This window comes from Vicugna pacos, chromosome 14 (genome assembly GCF_048564905.1).
Source record: "Vicugna pacos chromosome 14, VicPac4, whole genome shotgun sequence".
In the NCBI taxonomy this organism is placed as follows: Eukaryota; Metazoa; Chordata; class Mammalia; order Artiodactyla; family Camelidae; genus Vicugna; species Vicugna pacos.
This window is the reverse complement of record NC_133000.1, coordinates 11,663,646-11,684,013: the sequence shown is the minus strand read 5'-3', so window position 1 is coordinate 11,684,013 and position 20,368 is coordinate 11,663,646. Positions and strand designations below refer to the sequence as shown.

At 40.9% G+C, this 20,368-nt stretch overlaps 1 protein-coding gene across 2 annotated transcripts in view; it reads right to left on the bottom strand.

Annotated features, from left to right (window-relative positions):
- Positions 1–20,368, bottom strand: part of FREM2 (FRAS1 related extracellular matrix 2) — a 133,918-nt gene that overhangs the window by 46,995 nt on the left and 66,555 nt on the right. For both annotated transcript variants that reach the window (XR_012079950.1, XM_072976152.1), the window contains exons 5-6: positions 12,804–12,929; positions 11,481–11,732 (exon numbers count right to left, since the gene is read on the bottom strand). Coding sequence is in view for 1 of the 2 variants with exons in the window: in XM_072976152.1 (XP_072832253.1) it covers positions 11,481–11,732; positions 12,804–12,929 (378 nt within the window). In the remaining variant the exon portion in view is untranslated. The remainder of the gene's footprint in view (positions 1–11,480; positions 11,733–12,803; positions 12,930–20,368) is intronic.

Genomic DNA, 20,368 nt, shown 5'->3' with positions numbered 1-20,368 from the left:
TCTGCAGCCTTCAGGTGAGAGATTAGCCATCGGTTTTCAGAGGAGGACCTAGGGAAATTCAAATGAACTAAAAGGCACATATTTCATTCTTAGAAGTCTTGGCATTTTATAAACACACTCCCTGTATATATATATTTTTTGATAAATAAAGCTTTATACTTTCAGTCTGAATTTTTAAAAATACTATAAAAATAGCAATAGTAGGAGTGTTGAGAAAGGTAGCCTTGGCCAACCTGCCTGCTTTCATGCATTCATCCATCCAGGTGGTGCATGGTCACTGAACACCTATCGTGGGCCAGGCAATGGGCTCTGTGCTGAAGATGCTGATAAAGATGCAGCCCTCGTCTTGGAAGAGTGCCTGGTCCAGTAGTTGAAATAGAAGTGAACACGCCCTTGTACTCATCTTGACAATACTAATCACGGTAGCTAAACACACTGGTGTTCTAAGTGCTTCACTTGTATTAATTTATTTATTCTTCGTAACGGTCCTGTGAGGTAAGTGCTGTTATGAGGTACTAAAAGGTTAAGTAACTGTCCCAAGATGATTTATCTTATAAGGGGGAGCCAGGGTTAGCCACCAGACAACACGGCTTCCTAAGACTAGCCTGTGTCTCCACGCATGGTGTGATTCTAAGTGCTTGGCTTGGACTGCTGATTTTATTACGTTACCTGTGTTATCAATCTTTATCTACCTTCTCACTTTTTCTTTTCAGCTTAAAATCATCACAAAGAATCTTTCCCTCGATGTTATCACCCTTTAGTCCATGGCCACAAGCACCACTATCGGATCTTAAACTTGAAAGACTATCCATTACCTTCACTTTTCCAGCTCCCATTAACTTTGAAACTTGCTGATATAAGCTTCAACCTCCAAAACACTCCAGAAATACTCTCTCCAAGTTGACTGGCACCCTTCTCTTCTCAGCATTCAACCCCATGTTGCAAATCTTTGCCCTTTTTATTTTTTAAATCTCTGCAGAATTTAACACTGTGGACCACCCCTGTCTTCCTGAATCTTCATCCTCTTCTCTTTATGATTATCACTCTCCTCTGCGTCTTCCCTCATTCCTCTTAGTTCTCCCCTGACCTTTATTGTGGGTGTTTTCTTTTAAAGGACTAAATAAGAAGGCCATAAAACACTTAGCACATTACCTGCACATAGTAAGTGCTCAGCTGGGCTGAGTTATTATTATTATTAGCAGTCAGATATCTGAGGCTAATTCATATCCAGGTGAGGTATGAGACAACGGAGTGGGCGGACTTTCCAAGCAGTACTAGAGCAGAGGGTGAGTGGACAGCCGCAAGTGCTTGGGACTGCAGAGAATTTGGCGCGGCTGGTGTGCTATGCGGGGCGAGGTGATGGGGGCTGGGAGAAAACCGAAGGTAATAGCCAGATCACGGGTGCTAAGCTAAGGGGCGGGAACCTTGTCCTAGAATTTATCACATGAGAGGGAGGCTCAGTTTTAAGAACAGGAAGGATGTGATTCAAACATCACTGAAGGGTCTAGAGGATGGATACACTGTGGTGGGGGGTGGGCGGTGAGCACTAGCGACAGAGAGATTAGTGAGCAACTGCAGGATCTAGGCCAGATAGGAAGCTGGCTCGGACAAGGTGGTGGCAGTTCAGATGGGCAAAGATAGTGAGGATGCAACATTCAGAGATACAAAGGAGACAGAATCAAGGATGTGGGGTGGGGAGCGGGAGGTAGGAATCTAGTCATGGCAGAACTACTCACCAAGGTTAGGAATACAGGAGGAAAACCAGGTTAGAGCAAAGACTAACTGCTCTCATTTTTTTTTTCTTGATCTGCTTTGATTTCTTTCAGAAACTAAGGAACTAGGGCCATGGTGACTCACATACCTTTGTATTACTTTCACTGTTTCAAAAGAAAAAGAAGAAACAGACACCATACATAACTAAATTACTGGGTCTCCCATCATTACAACACAAGAGTTTAATGGCATCTCCCACTTCACAGAAATGTCAAGGGATGTCATGTTTTGAACAAGGTAACGAAGCTCTCCTCAGAGAATTAATCAAACAGCTCCTGCTAATAGTTTATTTGTCCTCTGAGTATACTGAACTAGATCCAGTCCTGTGCTAGTAAGATGTACTGACATTTCAAAGAATTTCCAAACATGCACTCTGGACCACTGTCAGTTAAGACATGCAAGCTAGATTCGCTGGAAGGGTAACGATCCCCTGGAAAGCGGGCGTGAATCTCTGCGCCTCTTTCAAGCCTTTTATGTCGTGTAGGTAGCATTTCACCAGCTTACTGAGCTGGAGGTCGCACACCGCCGATGCACAAAGTGTAAAAGCAGTTCCTATACTATTAAAAAAAATTGTTTTAAATTACTGAAGTCTAGTCAGTTTACACTGCTGTGTGTCTCTGGTGCACGGCGTCACGTTTCAGTCATACGTACACATACATATATTCCTTTTCATGTTCTTTTTCATTATAGATTGCTACAAGATACTGAATATAGCTGCCTGTGCTGTACAGTATAAACTTGCTGTTAACCTATTTTATGTATAGTAGTTAGTATCTGCAAATCTCGAACTCCTAATTTATCCCTTCCTACGCCTTTTCCCCCCTGGTAACCGTAAGCTTGTTCTTTGTCTGTGAGTCTGTTTCTGTTTTGTAAATAAGTTCAGTTGTGTCATTTTTTTAGATTCCACATAAGAGTGATCTCATATGGCATTTTTTCTTTCTCTATCTGGCTTTCTTCACTTACAATGATGATCTCCAGGTCCATCCATGCTGCTGCAAACGGCATCAATACTATTTATAACTTGATCTTGGACTCACAGGATTACCTCGCAGCACTGAGATTGTAAAGGGCTTTATGGCTTTGGCTTTTTAAAGCTTTCCCTGGCAGTGAGTGCCATCCTGAAAATTACCCCCTCTGAATAAGTGTGAGTCTTGATCAACAAAAAAACAAGAAGAATGAGCATCTTGTTGGCATTTTGAAGCACAGAGTTTTAGCTTTGCAGCGTCCTTCCGGGGACTGTGAAGCAGACTGTCATTGAAACAGCCTTAGGGAAATTGAAGCTGAGATGTATTTCAGCCCTACGCAGCGTAAAAGGAAAGCTATTTTTCTCTCACAATGTCAATATCCCAACTCTTCTGACTTATTTTTTTTAAGTCCTGCCTATTGAAGCTCTACCAACCAACTTATTTCTTGTCACAGGACTGTGTTTAACTCAGTGACTGCTGACCTGTGCGGTGATTTGGGTCATCTGGACAGTGCAGTTGTCTTCACAGTTAAGAGACTGTCCCAGCCTGGGGGCACATGTGACAATACACATCAGTGGCTCAGCCTTCTTGCTTCTTTGTGTGGCTTTTCTGGACCCTCGGGTCGCACTGGGTGCCCCTTTGAAAGCACCCGTTGCACACAGAGCCTGGTTTTTTCAGTTGCCATTTTGTATCTGTTTGCCTGTTTCCCTGTTGGAATCCTCTGTAGGTTGGGCCAGCCTTGCTCACCATGGTGTCTTTGGTGCCGTGGGGAGTGGCCACGACTCAGGGGGGTGCTACGAAGTGGTACACTGTGCTGATGTGAATATATACGGAGTGAGGGCAGGACAAATCCGCGGTCACAACATCTGGTGCATTAGAGATGCTCAGCAAATGCTTTAAATACATAAATCTCTGAATATATATTATATCCATTGTCTGTTTCACTCTGGCAGAATGAAGACCTGTTTCTTAGAGCAAGGATGAAGAGAATGCTTTATTTCTCCAGAAGTATGAAGGGAAAGTTTTAGCCATAAGTTTTAAGTGCTTCAAACCGTTACTAAAGAAAAGAGGATAGTGTTTTCAGTTTTAGCTACATTTTACACGCCTCACACAGATTATTAATGGGATTATTTGTAGCATGATGTCGTCTGCTGGTTTTATCCAACGATACCTACTACCCATACAATTTACCAGGTAATCTTGTATCTCTCAAGGTCAGTAGCAAGTGTCTCCACATCATTTAAAGGAAGATTTAAGGCCAATGACAAAAAACATATGTTTATGATTTATAAACTAGGAATGAAGGGAGGAAAAAAAGAGATTCCAGTGTCTGCCTCTGTAGGGCAGAATGGAGACCTGCTTCCTCAGGAAATCACGAAACCTCTCTCACTCCTGTGAAAGGTTACATCTATCTGTGAAGAGAAAGGAAGGTACAGGGAACCTGGTGGCTCCGTTGGGACCACTAACTCAAGAACTACTTCCGGTTGGTGGCAAGTTTCTTCAGGAAGCAAACTAGCAGGTTTCACATTTCCACAGTGACCAACTGATATATCGACAGGGTCAGAAAATAGTATATATATATTCCAAAATGTTTTTCTTAATTTTTCATTCTAATACAATAAAAGGAGAAGCTATGTCTGTTTAGTAATGGATTTTATGAAGTATATGTTCTCAGCAACAGGCCATTGGTACACAGCGCACTGTCTGGACTTAAAAAAGACTCAGACGTCTGTGATTTCACAGTAGTATTTCATAGCCTCTGGCTTCTGTTTACATCAAGGAACTTGCAGGTCAAGACTTCAAACCTTTCGCTTTCAGCCAAGTTGCAGCTTTGGTTTACTGGCATTCTCTTTGCACTTCATGATTTCAACAAAAGAATACTGGTTGCTGGTGAATAATTTGGAATTTCTGATGCAAACACTAACAATTAGAGATCTTTTCTAATTATTCAACCTCATATATTTTATTGTTTTTCATTGTAATATCTCTTTTAATGATTTTAAGTGTACAAACTCTGGAGTCTAGTGTCTGAGAAGTTGCTTCTCAGATTGATGTGTTCTTTAGCACTAAAATGGAATTCCTCTATGACTGAGATATTGAGGTTCCTATAAATATTTAGTGATCAGGGTTTGAGTGATAATAAATGAGCAATATTTATCCTTTGACATTTACAAGATGGTCTTACATGGTCAGCATTTACTCTCCTATGTGGAAAAGACGGGAGTCAGGCAGATAGCGTTACCAGGAAAAAGACAAAACAAACACAAGACGGCATTTCTCCATAAGGACTTGACAAGACAGCCCAAACCCAGTCCTTCAGAAGGGCAACCCCTTCCACTGGGCAATTTGCTAAATGATGTGGGAAAACAATGCTTTTCCTTGTGCAACTGAAGTGCCAGACTCCACTAATATACTCCCCTAATGATCCTGGTGGAATTATAATTGATAAAAGGTGAGCCAAAATGGTTCCCGTACAAGTCAGCCTCGTATCTGTAACTACTAACATTTTAAGTCTCCTAGGATGCTCTGGGGCTGCAGGCACAGGAGCGTATGCAGCTTGTTTCATCCTGTAAAGTTCTCGGTCAGGATGCCTCGTGCTGCTTTTCAGCATCACAGTGTAGAATACATAAGCAATATGCACGCTGCCCGTCCACCGCGAGGTGGCCAGCCCAGCGGCCGGTGCCGCGGACTCTGCTCAGCCTGGCTAGATGCCTCTCAGCTCTCTGACCTGGAGCAGGTTGCCTAACTGCTCACGGATAACAACTGAGGCACAGCGTGACCATGCTCATAGTTTGTGTGTCTGTGTTAGACGAAATCATGGACGTAAAAGGCTTAGCACACCTACGCTATTATTACATATAATAGTTGCCTGTGACTATATATTATAGTCATTATTACATGACATACAGGATATCTGTGGAGCCCTGAGGAATAGAGACGTGAGTTCGTTTAGTGCCGTGAACACTATGATCCTATTCAATTCACTGCAGCCGTAAGGTCTGAGGACCGCCCTAGCAGGGGCCGCACCTGCAAGTTCACACTCCATGGATTTGAAAGCTGGTTTCTGGGCGAACTGGCCCTCTGTCCTGGCACAGTTCCCCTGTGCTCACTTTCTTGTGAGCCGTCAGGTCATTCTTCAGTGTGAATTATACAAAATGGTTAGCGTTCTCGCACAGCAGGCTGGAGCCTTCGCCTTTTCTGGTAACAGCGGTGACTGTTTTCCTGCGACTGGCAGGAGAGGTCCAGGTGGCTGCTTGCCAGGCTGGCGTGTGCGAAGAGGAACAAAGCTCTTAACGCCTCTCCTGCGGGGAGCAGTACACTGTATCAGCAGTTTCAAAGAGACCAGGGGAGTTTGCAACAGCAGAGCAGCACGGTCCTTTCGAGTCCGCGACACTATCAGGTTGAGTCAAATGTAGCCCCACTGCTAATGAACCCACTCCTGTCGCCTCAGACCCTTGCTCACTTGCCTTTATTTTAATATGTGTCCCTGCATCCCAGCCCCGTGTGGCGCTGCTCCTGGTTTACGGCTGGCCTGCTGGGCTCTGAGTCCAGCCAGGTCCAGCATTACGTAGGGAACACTGGGGTCCTCCAAGTCCCAGCCTGGGAAGTCTCCCTCCTCTGGACCCTCCTACTCACATTTAGTGAATGACACGCTCTTTTGCATTCACAAATGTTCTTTCTTCTTACCTTCTCCTGCTCATGAGTCTGTTAAAAATGAATTAATCCCATAATTTCAAAACCCCTCTCTGAAACCAGTGCAGTAAAAAAATAAGTGATGAGAAGTGATTCTTTATCACAGAATTGTTTATGTTTGACCGGAAGGAGGTACAAACCAAGGGAACTAAACTACACTACTGTAGTTTTTACTTCTTTTAAAAAGAAGCAACATTTAAAATCAGTTTGTTTTATAGGCCAAGAGGTATACTTACTGTCAACTCCAATAATGTACTCGATTTTCTACATTTCCACAATTTTCTTGTTATATAACGATATTTAATTACTATTTGCAACTAACAGCCAAAACAACCTGCATATTAACGTTTAGTAGAAATATATTCTAATAACCTTTCATTATTCCACTTTATTTTTCAGATTTATCTTAAATATACGTGAAGCCCGCTGCATAGTAACTTGCACTTTTCACCCTCTCTTTCTTCTTAAGTTCTCGTGTATCCTCTTTGTTTAAAAAAATTGAAGATTCACAATGCTGTATTGGTTTCTGGCATACAGCATAGTGATTCAGTTATACGTATAAATATTCTTTTTCATTATAGATTATTATAAACTATTGAATGTAGTTCTCTGCTATACACTAGGACCTTGCTGTTTATCTATTTTGTATATAGTAGTGTGTATCTGCTAATCCTAAACTCCCAATTTATCCCTCCCCACTCATTTCCCCTTTAGTAACTATAAGTTTGTTTTCTATGTCTGTGAGTTTTTGTTTTGTAAATAAGTCCATTTGTGTCATTCTTTTAGATTCCACATATAAGTGATATCATATGGTATTTGTCTTTCTCTGTCTGACTTCCTTCACTTAGTATGATAATCTCTAGGTCCATCTATGTTGCTGCAAATGGCATTATTTCATTCTTTTTTTTGGCTGAGTAGTATTCCATTATATATACATATACATACATACAATGGATCTATATAGATACCATATCTTCTTTATCCAATCATCTGTCGATGGACATTTAGGCTGCTTCCACGTCTTGGCTGTTGTAAACAGTGCTGCTATGAACAATAGGGTGTATATATCTTTTTGAATTGGAGTTTTCTCCAGATGTATGCCCAGGAATGGGACTGCTAGATCATATGGTAACTTGATTTTTAGTTTTCTAAGGAATCTCCACAATGTTCTCCACAGTGGCTGCACCAAAGTGCCTTCCCACCAACAGTGTAGGAGGGCTTCCTTTTCTCCACACCCTCTCCAGCATTGGTTGTTTGTGGACTTTTTCATGATGTCCATTCTGACCAGTGCGAGATGATACTTCATTGTAGATTTGACTTACATGTCTCTGATGATTAGCGATATTATCTGTATGTCTTCATTGGAGAAATGTCTGTCTGGGTCCTCTGCTCATTTTTGACTGATCTTGTTGTTGTTGTTGTCATTGAGTTGCATGAGCTGTGTGTACATCCTTGTCAGTCACATAGTTTGCAAGTATTTCCTCCCAGTCTATAGGCTGTCTTTGTGTTTTGCTTATGGTTTCTTTTGCTGTGCAATAGCTTGTAAGTTTAATCAGGCCTCATTTGTTTCTTTTTGTTTTCATTTCTATTGCCTGGGTAGCCTGCCCTAGGAGAACACTGTTGTGATTTATGTCAGAGAATGTGCTGCACGTGTTCTCTTCCATGTATCCTCTTGATTTCAGCCGTCACCATCAGATGCGAGGCTTACAAATCTCTAACTCCAGCTCTGTCAGTTCCATATTTATCAAGGCTTGTTGCCCTGGTAACCTGAACTTGGCATGTTTAAACAGAGTTTCTTATCTTCTCCCAACTTCCTTTCTCTAGACTGGTTCCCTCTCTTAACTTCCTATAATAAATGGGTTCTCCATTCTTTGAACTCGTCAAGCACAAATGTTTTTAGATACATATTTTTAAAATTTCCCTCCTCCTTCTTCCTTACATGAGGTCCAACTCATAGCAGGGTTTTTCCTAGACAGTGGCTTGTTGCCTTTCCAGTTCCAAAGTCCTCACCCTACTCATCCATTTCCCGTTTTGGTTCCTTTCCTGTTCACTTATACTGCTAGCTAATTAATAACCTCCAAACACCACTCTGACTATTGCACCCTTTTGTCCGGAAGCTTTCAGGTGCTCCCACCGAACAAACTCAGAACCTCTTATTTTATTCAAGGGCATCCACAGTGAGCTTCCAACCTATTTTTTCAGAGTCAGCTGTCGATGACTCCCAACTTTTCTTCTGTTTAGCTAGTTTTTAAAGTGCTGTCATACACATGCTACTTGGTTCTCATGAAAATTCTGTATATTAAGAAACTCAGGTGATAATATGCTCAAATGAGGAGAACAGGTACAAGAAGACAAGTGGATTGGCGAAGATTCCTTGACTAGAAAGCAGCAAAAGTGCACCCATAGCCTCGATTTCCCAACCCCTAACCCTAGAAGCTGGGCACTGAACCGTCCTCAGAAAAGGCAACCCGACCGGATTGGATTGCCCACTGTTCCCAAGTCTTCCTCTCCCTCTTGCTTTCATGCGTACAATCTTGGAATCTTTTGCCTTCTTCTCCAATCATTCTAAATCCATCCCATCTATTAAAGCCTTCATCTGTTCCTCCTCTGGCTCATAGAGTGATCATGCACTTGCTTTCAATCACACTCTGTCTTCTTCTGTCTCCTTTGTCCTGTTTCAAATTATGATTGAAATAAATTATTCTCCTTTAATCTTTTATGGGCTTAGCTTTTCCCCCCAAACAGATTTTAAGCATTGTGAGATCCTGGCTTATGTCTTAAATGACTTTATCGTCCCCATCTGTGACACTGAGTAAAAAAAATGCATGACATATTTGCTGTGTGTGTGGCATGTGAGATTAATTTTTTTTAAATGTAAGACATTTCATATATGTTCTCTTTTATCTTATTTTGGTTTTCAAAGGATATGTTATCTATATCATTAAACTAGCATCCTTCTTATGTGGAAAAACTGGTATGATCATTACTATTCAGTGCATTCTTGCAATGCCTCTCACAGACTAGGAACCCATTAAACACCCATTGGCTTTCACTAAATCCTTAGCTCTACCAACTACATTAAACAGTCTGTTAATGGCTGCAGTGCATTGATATTCTGAGCAGTTAGAAACTCATTTTTCCATTTCTTGACTTTAAGTATTGTTCTGGCTCAAGCATACTAAATACAGAACGTAACTTTGTTTCATCAAGTTGTTAGTTTACTCAAATACAAATAATAGTATCCAGGAATAAAAAGGATGGTGACCAAGTCTTTCAGCCCTGTACCAATGAATAAAATGGATTTGACCCACACATCATACCACGATGTATTTTTCTAGCACTAGAAATGTTTTCTTCTCTATGGTCCTCCTGCTGTTGAGAAAGCTTTTCTGATGTCAGTAAGCTTTTGAATGGCACTGAATTACCACCGGCCTCACCATGCTGCCTTTTATATGCCCTTGGTTTATATCTACCAGCATGGTAATTTTTCCAGGGTGGTCGACGAAGCCAGCCACTTTAGCTAAAACCCCTGCGGGTTGGCAAACAAAAGCGGAAAATGGATTTAGCTTAAACGTTCTTTAATTAACTTCCAAAGACTGACAGCAAAGATTAGTGAAATATTGTTAGCACTGACTTAACACTCATCCTAATGAACAAAGGCTGAGGTATTAAATCGTAACCTTCACTGAAGTACTAAGGACTGAACACAATCATGTTTAGGAGATCTGCACAAAATGAGAGCACTGTTCTTATGTCAGCATGTTGCTCATGTGTAAGTCTCTTCCAAACACAATGAAGATTTTAGCTGTTTCTTCAAGATGTAGCACAGAGTCAATCAGGACACTATTTCTGTCCTCTGAGCCCCTGTTCTACAATTAAGAGCTAGTACAGAGAAAACCTACGGTCCCAGCTGAGATTTTCAAACATTTGCACCTAAGAAAAGTCACTTTTGGTCCAGGTCTTGGTCCTCCACTTTGGCAAGCAGAGAAATAGCATCCTTTAACTTCACTGAGGAATAATCTAGCTTTGGAGAATCAATTCCTTTTTTAAAATCCGGATTGCTCCGAGTTACAAAGTTACAAAGGATTTGTTTCATTTCAGTCAGGGGACACTTAGTTGGTTGATAAGTCATGTGGTACACCCACTGCCACAGAGATGGATGCAGCAATGAGGGCAGAAAGCGTTGGAAAACCCTTCCCTGGTGGGTTATTTTCAACTTTCTGAGTTTTCAGATTATTTGGTATTAAAGTCTTTTAAATTTCCTCCAGCTTCTCTCTGAACCAAAAGATTCAGTTTGTTCCTCTTTCATCTACTAGGAGAAATTCAAGAAGGCAGGAAAAATATTCAAGTACTGGGGGGTCCCGTCTCTCAGTTTACCGCTCTCACTTCCCCCACTAGATTCCCCATGATCTTTCCTCTTGCTCTCTCTTTTCTCACAAGAAAGCACAAACTGTCTCAAAGACCCTTTTGCTCCTTTTTCTGTTCAGAAAAAGAGATTATTTTATGGTAATTAGGTTTCCATCAGGAAGAATTGTCTAGGATACACCATCTCCTTCTGGGGGCAGACAGCTAGCTTCCTGTTGGACTTAATTTTCCATATAATTGTTACCTTTCTAGATCTTCATTTAAGCCTTGTCTGATGGGTTTCTTTGTTAATCGAGTTCAAACACAAAGATCCAAGTTACAAAAGATAAGCTTTTACAGTCAAAGCAAAACCAGTAAAACCATAAGTTGTTAATTAAAATTGCTTCAATTCTTCACCATGTAATTTAAAAAAATTAATCACCTAAGGGTAAATGGCATCGTACAAGAAACTGTACAGAGGGAAGAACACACGGGGGCGTGACTTTGCCCTTTCAAAACACTAAATCAAGAAAGACAAATTGATTGACGCAGCCAAGGTAGAAACTTAATCACACTATAAAATCCAGTATAAAATAAACATGCACGTTAAAATTCATTCACACTCTCATCTTTCTGTTTAGAAGGTTGTGCCTGACGTTGGCCTGCCTGGGAGGAGGAATAATTGCCAGGTGACTCGGTACTTACCATCGTCTTTGTCGGGGACGATCGTCACCTGAGCCCCTGGGAACTCTGGTCCGATTCTGCCCCCCATGGGCATGCTCAGGAGAACGTGGAACGTTTCCTCCTCTTCATACAAGGAGTCGTCGATGATGACAACCCGACACATTTTCTCCCGCTCGTCTTTGTCAAAGCGAATAACGCTGGTGTGGTCCTCGGGCCGGGATATGTAGTCAGAATAGGACAACACGGATGTCGGCACAGTTCCTCTTGCCGTTCCTGGGGGCAGAGAGAACCCAAAGGGGTTTCTACAGAACATATTACAAAGGTATTTCCGGAAACAATTATTTTCACCTGCAGCGTCTGAATGGTCCATCATATCTATGAACACCCCTGGAAATTGCAACAGCTCTTACCTCCTGTTCTGGCATCACGAGTCGCCTTCATTAGGGTCTCCAACATACGATGGCTATTACAGTTCAAGTGTTTTCTCCTCTACTACCTGCCAGTGGTCTTTCGGAACAACACAATAATACAGAATAATAGCTCCTGCTGTTCAAATGCTTACTGTGGCAGGCAAAGTGCCAAGCGCTTTACATGCGTTGCCTCCTTAATCCTCTTAACCACTCTATTCGGTTTTACACGTTTGGCACCTGAGGTTTACGGAAGTCAAACCACTTGCTCTGGGACCCAGAGCTCAAGGCTGATCCTCAAATTTGCATTTTGACCACCATTCTTTACCGCCTTCGAACTCATTTACAGTAATGACAATTTTAACGAAAGTTTGCTCAGGTATCAACTGCATCTATGATCTTTTCTTTTAAATTCTTAGAAAAGTCTACTTGCTTCTTAGAACGGTGCTTAGTATATTAATATTAAGTATTAATTTTAGTTTTGTATTATATAAAATCACCTTTCAGAGGATTCTTACTCCATGAGCAAAACAAGCATTTTGAAATTTGGTTGAAATAAGTTTCAAATTAGTTTCTTGTCCTTGGGAATGCATTTCTTTGCCTCTTTTTCCTTGTTGTTCTTTTTAATAACAACCTCCTTCTATGGAGCAGGTTTGGGTGAGGGAAGGGGACTTCGATATCCTGCAGTCGTCAAAGCCTGAGTATTAGAGAGAGTAACCAAGCAAATCAGAAACATTTTCACTAAGCATTGGAGCCCTTCCAGGTCCTCAGAGACGTAACAGTGAAAGAAGACTCCTGCATAAAAGCTTTTTTTTCTTTATGAAAATTGTACTAATAAAGTGTAACTTTCATGGCATAGTTTCATGACTCCAGCATGTTAAAGAGGCTTATTTATACATCTGCGGGGACATTTTAGGTCATTTGCGAATCGAGCTACCTTGTCGTGTGTAGCAGATCACCATCAGCTCCCGGCTCACGTCGCCACTTCTCCTGACGGGAATGAACAGTTCGCCAATGTCCTCTTCGATGGAGTACTCAGACTGGGGGATGAATACAGTCGATTCTAAGGAGAAAACACAGTTAATTTTGCTCAGCCTTTCATTAAATAGAATAGTCCCGTGCAAATTAAAATTGCTCCAATGATCGATCATTTCCCTTTGCATATTCGTTTAGAGTAGCCATTGTGAGGGGCAGGATGGAGAAGTGGGGAGAAGCACACATAAACGTGTAGGCTCTGGACCAGTGAATTCCTAATCTAGACATAAAACCCAACATTGCTTTTATCTCCAGTAATTGCTTTTTTCCTCAATTAATAGGTGCTGTTGACACACTTCCCTTAAATTCAGCTTTGTTCTCTTGGCTCAGGTCACCACACCTTCCAACGGAGTAGTTGGCTTTTAGAGGTAGAAGAAATCTCAGAAGTCATCTTGTCTCATGTCTTACTTGATGAGGAAACTTGGAACCATAGAGTTGAAATTATTTGTCAACGACTTTTACTGGTCAAGTTAGAATTAACACTCAGATCATGTAATGTCTACTCTATTATTATTTTTCTTTTACCCCAAATGTGTTCCTTTTGAATTAATGATTAAAAGTATAATAATGTGTTGTTTGACCCTTGGTGTTTTTGTTTGTTGTTTTTTAAATAGCGATCCCTTTAGAATTGACAAACCTATGTTATCAGCTGTAAGGAACCCATTTGTGGTTTCCCTCCTCCTCTAGAGGAATAGCCATGACACAAGAGTATACAACCTCATATTTATATAACAGTGTAAGTCTCAGTGATTCATTTTTCAGGTAGCAGAAAGGTACACCAAATACTAACAATGACATAAAATTGTTGAAAGATACAGTTCAATGTAAAATTACATTTAGTTCAATAAAACATTTAGTTCAATAGTTTGACATGATAACCCTCAAACAGTTGCTTTGATATTAGCCTGGGGGTCTGTTTCACTGAAAGTCTCATGTGCACACAGAAAATGCCTCATGGTTATTTTTAAAACAATAAACCACACTGATCTGGAGGATTATAAAAGACGCTGGAACAGCAGACACCGGTCCTCAGGGTCCACGTCCCATCCCTCTCCACTCTGCCCTGTGCCCCAGGAGCTGCCTACTATGAACCACATCAAAGGTTTCCCGTGCGCTCTGGCTTCCCGTTGGGTCAGCCAAACAGGGAGCATGGGGAGGACGTGGAGGGTGAGAGCAGAGTGAGGTCGCACTTGCTCTCCTGGCTCCCCTCAGGGTTCCAGACCTGGCTGTGCCCCACCAAGTGAGGGTCACAGTGCCTACCGGCTGCCCTGGCTCACCCCCTGGATCAGCGAACTTCTTCCCTTTCCCGAGGTCTAGGGGTGGTGATGGTGCCCCTCTTACTAGCCGTGGGGCACTTGACTACATCCACTGGTTTCCCAATTCCCGAATAGTCGTGTTATTAAATTCTAGTTTAAAATGACTATTTCTGAATGTGCCACTCGTTTGCTCCTGTGACTGATATACTGATTAAAAAATATAATATGTAGAAAATACATATTAATAATTTATAGAAGCATTACATAAAATATATATGCATAATATACATAATATGTCCATGAATATAATAGCTATATGACATAATAGAAAAACATATAATATGTCAAATTCCATTAGCGCATGAAATGGAAACCACAGCAGCCTCCGGGAAGGTGTTTACCAAGACACAAAGCAAAGGTGATGCTGTAGAAATAGCCAACTTTCTACTAAGTAAGTAGAGACACAGAAAAACATGCCTGCAGGGACGTCCTCTCAAATGTTAACAGTGGTTATTTTCATGTGGTGGGGCTACAGTGACTTTTATTTCTTTAAATCTCTGAATTTTTGCCATGAACGTGTGTTACTTTTATCTTTTCAGATTGGTTTTATCATTTTTTTCTTTTGAAAAATAAAGCTGAAAGTGAACACACTATTAGTCAATGTGACCACACTGTAAGGAGTGCTTTGATTTGCAGCTGCTGTTTTTATTTTTTGGTTTTGACTGTGCTGTGACTTGGGCAAAAAATGACATCTATTCTCAGAAATAAGATAGTTGTAGCTACACTGGAAAGATGCCCCTCTTCTCAATTATACTAAACAGATTAAAAAAAAGACTCTGCTAAAAATATGATAGAAAAATAGATCTCCTGAAAACCTTTGCTGTAATAGAACAAAGAAGGGGAAGAAAATGCAGTGCATGGATGAAGGCACTGAGTGTTCGTCTTTAGACAGTCTGGCACACTCAGAACCAACTCAAAAGATATTCTGGCGCATCTCCAGGCAACCATGGTGCCCTCAGACTGGCCAGCAAGTGGTACAGAATACGGAGCCTGTCACTGATACGTTTGAACATGGATGGACTGCTCTCTTACATTTCAATGGTTTATTATTGTTTTTACTATGAAACAGACATAGTAATATGGGCTAATTTCACAGGAATTGAAAAAACAATGAGAATAATGAAAATACATCTGAGTCACATGATAGTAAGTGTTTACGAGTTCACATCAGGAAGCCACAATGTCCAAAAATTATTCTTTGGCAGCATGCAAACATGTTGGTTAAACTGGATCTTTAGGTAATCTTTGTTCATCTCATTAAATGTTTTTGTTTTGTGAATGTAGAAACTTTCAGAAAGTTTTCCATCACTAAAATCGTTTCATTTTGCATCACCTTTTTTCTTAACCATCTTTTGGTGACCGACATGTCCAGACGTGTGCTGTCCTTTGAACAAGTGCTTATAATTTTTTCTTTCTCTTAAGACACTGACCCATGCTTCACGGCAACAGAGTTCAAAAACCAGAAGGTCTGACACTCATTGAAGTTGAAGCTCTCGTGCGCTTTATCATTTCAGTGTCACTGGCCGCAGCTAACTATCACTTCCTTAAATCTGGACCTTTCATTCTGGCTCACGCATGTCAAAATATCAGCTAGGCAGCGATCTCCTTATGTCCACATGTTCAGCGGTACAGAAAATAATAAAATAATAATGGTTGGGCTTCATATATTAATCAGCCTATATCATCTGAGTTCCACCTCATGAAACAGGGTGGTTCACTCAGCAAACAAAAGTTTGCCTTTTCTGTGTATCCAATAAGATTAGGGTTCTTGAGATGTAAGTTCTAGTTTCTTTAGAATGGTACGTTTACACTCTGCTATGTTTAATAGTAGAGTTTAATAGGTTCATATTATGATACTATATATCATGTAGTATTTATATATATATCATATACATCATATAGTATTAACCTAATCTGGTCCCACTAAAAATGATTGCAGAGATCAAATATTTTAATCCACTCGCTCACGGCTGTACTTGGGTCTCGTGAAGATGTTAGACAGTCCATTGCAATCAGAAATTTTCAGATACAATCACATAGAATTGAAAAGGGATCTTTATAGAAAATAAGATTTAGTTCTTACATATTTTCTTCTTAACAGAAATGAAAATGTTTAATATTCAGTAATATTTATACGCTTCTAAGAGTGAGGAAAAGTAGCGTAATTTCTGACAGTTAGGGGAAGTTACCTTTACCCTAGGTCAGAGACTTCTGTGGATGCTGACTGCTCCTCCTGTCGTCATACATAGCAGTCTGCATTGTTAAATGTAACAATTTAGTGGCATGTAATCACCTAATGATATGATGCTTCAGGGTCAGTGTGCCTTCCTCACTCTGGCACCTGGGGATGCTCCGTAAATATCTGTTGAACACGCAGACACATCACACAAGGGCTAAAGTGGTCTTGATGGTTTTCCTAGAACACTTGCTTTTATTTACCTATAGGTATGCATTTGAGGCTTGATAGAGAAATGTAAAAAATAATAGAATAAACATAGAAAAAATTACTTTTTCTTTTTTCATATATGTGAGAATAGGTGAAACAATGTTGCTACGGTAAAGTTTACTGTTTAATTGTGATCTTGGTTATTATTTCTTTCATTATTTCTTCATGCGAAATGACAGGTGACTGTATAACTCAGAGGAAATGGAAGAGCTTTGGAGGAAATACATATATGTATATTCAAACACTGGCTGGGGGACTTCGAGAAAATGAATTCTTTGAGCCTCAGATATTTCATCTGGAAATTGACATATAAAGCCCAGAGTTGTAAGCATAAAGTTTAAATGAATAAGATTGTAAAGGTCCTAATACAGTGTCTGGCTTACAGTGGGCACTCAAATACGGCCACCTACTCTCTTGCCCTTGGCCCGTGGAACAGTTCTTTTGGACTTCCCTGGGTTAGATTAGAAAACAGGACAAGAGGAATGACAGTGACCTGACATTTTCTTGAAGCCCTTCTAGTCTCACGGAAATCTGCTGTCTGCTTTTGATCACAGTCCAGCCCAGCTGCAGAGAATCTTGTAACGGAAGACAATTGCTACCATCCAATGGAATTTCACAGGGGAGCGTCCATCCCCTGAGATGCAGTGTCATTTCACCCATCTCTGCCAATGCTAAAAGAAAGTCAAATAAAACAGCTTCCAAGTGGCTGGCTTAGGCAGGGACTAAAGGATGGCTCAGTTTCTTGGGTTCCTCATCCAGAAAATGAGTTTAACATTTCATGCAGGGTAAAGCTCCTCCCACTTGAAACTTTCTATGTGCACAGGCAAAGGATGGAGATTGTGGAATCAAAGTGAAACGAGGGAGGGTAGCAAAGTGGTAGAGAAGGCAGAAGGAGAGAAGTAGAAGTCATGACAACAAAGAGCAGGTTTTCCGCAGGTGGGCACCCTGGGGCGGCAGACATCTGCAGGCATGGGAGGCAGGACACAGAGAGGTTCCCGTCCCCGCTCAGAGCTCTGTTCTCTGCTTATTCTAGCTCTCCTCTTTGTACCACAGGCTTCAATGGATGAGGAAATTGAATTTATTGATTTACTTAATCAATGACTAAACCCATTTGTCTAGGAAGTTATTGACAGCCATGACCGTGGCAGAATGGTGTATTTGCTCTTTGTTCTCCCACGGCATTTGGTTGAGAAGTACAAAAAGCCCCTTTTCAGCCCTCCATTTTAATGCAACAAAATAAGTCCTGTTCTGGACAAAAATGTGCGCTTCTGAAGCCCCATCTGATAGTTGAACTGAGCTCTGTGGCCCCTCTGTGATGGGCAGGGGCAGGTCCTAGCATGGCTGTGAGAACTGCACATGGCCACTTGGGAGCTTTGGCTCCGTTCTCCCCGCGGGCACTCCAGGGCTGTCAGGGGTGAGGATGGGGTGCATCTGCACCAGGCTTCCACTGCCCTTCGAGGCGGGCTGCATTCTGCACAGATGATGCAGAAAACATACTGACTGCACCCACTCTTCCGAGAGGGGTCAGACGAGCCATGGTTCCCAGCCAGAGAGTCGCAAACATCTGGAGGCACAAGAGGCAAGACAGAGCATCCATGTGGGGACTGAGTAATGACTTAGGTCAAGTAAATCAGCACCTAAGTGTGTGTATTGCTTCTGCAGTGGCTGTAGATATTCATTTAATGGATAAAGTACATAGTCACTTAAAAACTTTCTTAAGTCATGACTATGTAATTTAAAAAATATAAATGGAGGGAGAGTATTATAAGAGTATAATTACAAACATGTGAGAATCCGGGATGTATGCATGTACATGTTTGTGTGTGTGTATGTAGAGTTTATGATAACACATTTTTTGTCATACAATTTGGGAGCCAATATTCTAAAACGTGTTGCATGTGAATTTGAGAGCATCTTATAAACATCAAGTAAAGCACCTAAAGTGGTACGTATGCCTGAAAGGTAGTAAAGGACTGAATGAAAGAATGTCTACGCTGTGTTAATGACACTGTCAGGCACAAAGCAAAGCTCGATGAGTTTCAGTTATTATCACCACCAGCACCCGTTGTGGGTGAGCAAGGTACTGGCAAAAGAGTGTACCTGTCTGTGTTTATAGAACCTGGCTCGTAAGTAAAAGCAGCTCCCAGCCTAAGGTAAAGCAGAGCTGGTTACTCCCTCTTCTTGCTCCCATAATGCTTTGTTCAGTCTTTGCTACCCCACATTCTGCTGCCATCACTTATTCACAGGGCTCTCTTTCCCATTGGGTCATATGCTCTTTGATAGAAGGGATTGCATCCTATTGTCTTTGCATCACCAAGGCACAGTGCTGCGCTCAGCACAAGCCTGTGCTGGATACATTTTTAATACGTGCAAAGAGATCTCATAACAAATCTAGAATTATTATGCAGAAAGAGAGCTTATAACAGTTCCTAGAGCTAGTGAATTCATAAGTGAAGAGCTACAAGAGCGTAGAAAGAATCAAATTTTTGAAATGGTTGGGAAAGTGATCCTTTGTGGAAAGAAGAAAGACTGTTTAATCTCCTGTTATGAAATCTAACATTGTAATTTATGACACTAGAAATAACAATAATATTTGTGTTCTGCTGTATGTTTTATGAAACTTTCGTAAGAATGCTGCAACATGAGAGTAATTAATTTTTCTTATTTTGTGCATTAGGAAACTAAAACTTAACAAAAGCTGTTTGATTTGATTAAGGTCATACAAGCAGAAATGGTAGAGATGGGAATCGAACCTAAGGCTTGTAATTTCAAGGCCACTGGTCTTCAACAAGATATGGGACACTCCAGGCATCTGTCATTCCAGAGCGCTTGTCAGTCATCATAGTGATGATGGTGGCCTGGAATGAACGGGGCTGAACTTCCTCTAGAAAACGCCAAGACAACTTAGATCATCATTCCATAAAATCACATTACGGCAAATTTTTACTTGGTAGTTTTCAAGAACACAGATTATATAAGGGGTGTGTGTGTGTGTGTGTGTGTGTGTGTGTGTGTGCATATGACTATTGTGTGTATTTTGCTTCTAAAATCCCACTTCTCACACTTACTATGGGTGTAGAGTAGTGTGTGTGTGTCACCCTGGGCTTGTAAGTAGGAAGGCACAAATGAGTTTGAGTGTCTTATCCCTAAAGGTAAAGTAGGGTGATTATACCAATGGGCAAATAAAATATCAAGGAATGGCTTCAAACAAACTCTTAACTAATGGGTCCGTTTATACGTGTTAAAGCTGTCATGGGCTTATTCCAGAGAGAGAAGCTTTATCACGCTAGCACTTACTCAAAAGACCAGAAGAAAATTTACTTGCTTATTCTTAGATATTGCAGATAAAATTAAATGTAATTAAATGCTAACTGTTCTTTAATGGAAATCATAAACATAACTAACCTTCATATTTAAAGGCAGAGACGTTAGTTAAGCAAACAGGGCTGGAACTCCAGTTTCTTACCCTCTCCTTTTAATTATGCTCCATCTTGAAACCCTGAGATGTCCACATACATCTCTATTTCATGTACTGAATAGATGGTATCTTTACAGAACATTTAAGAGTTCTCTGACGGACAAAATAAAGTAGGCTGGCAGTTTCAAAGAAAGTCATGTCTGTCTTCTGACAGCATTTCAGCTTTAGAGGAGTCTCTCCAAGCTTTGTCTACATGCCAGCCCTCAAAAAGCCAGCTCAACTTTTTC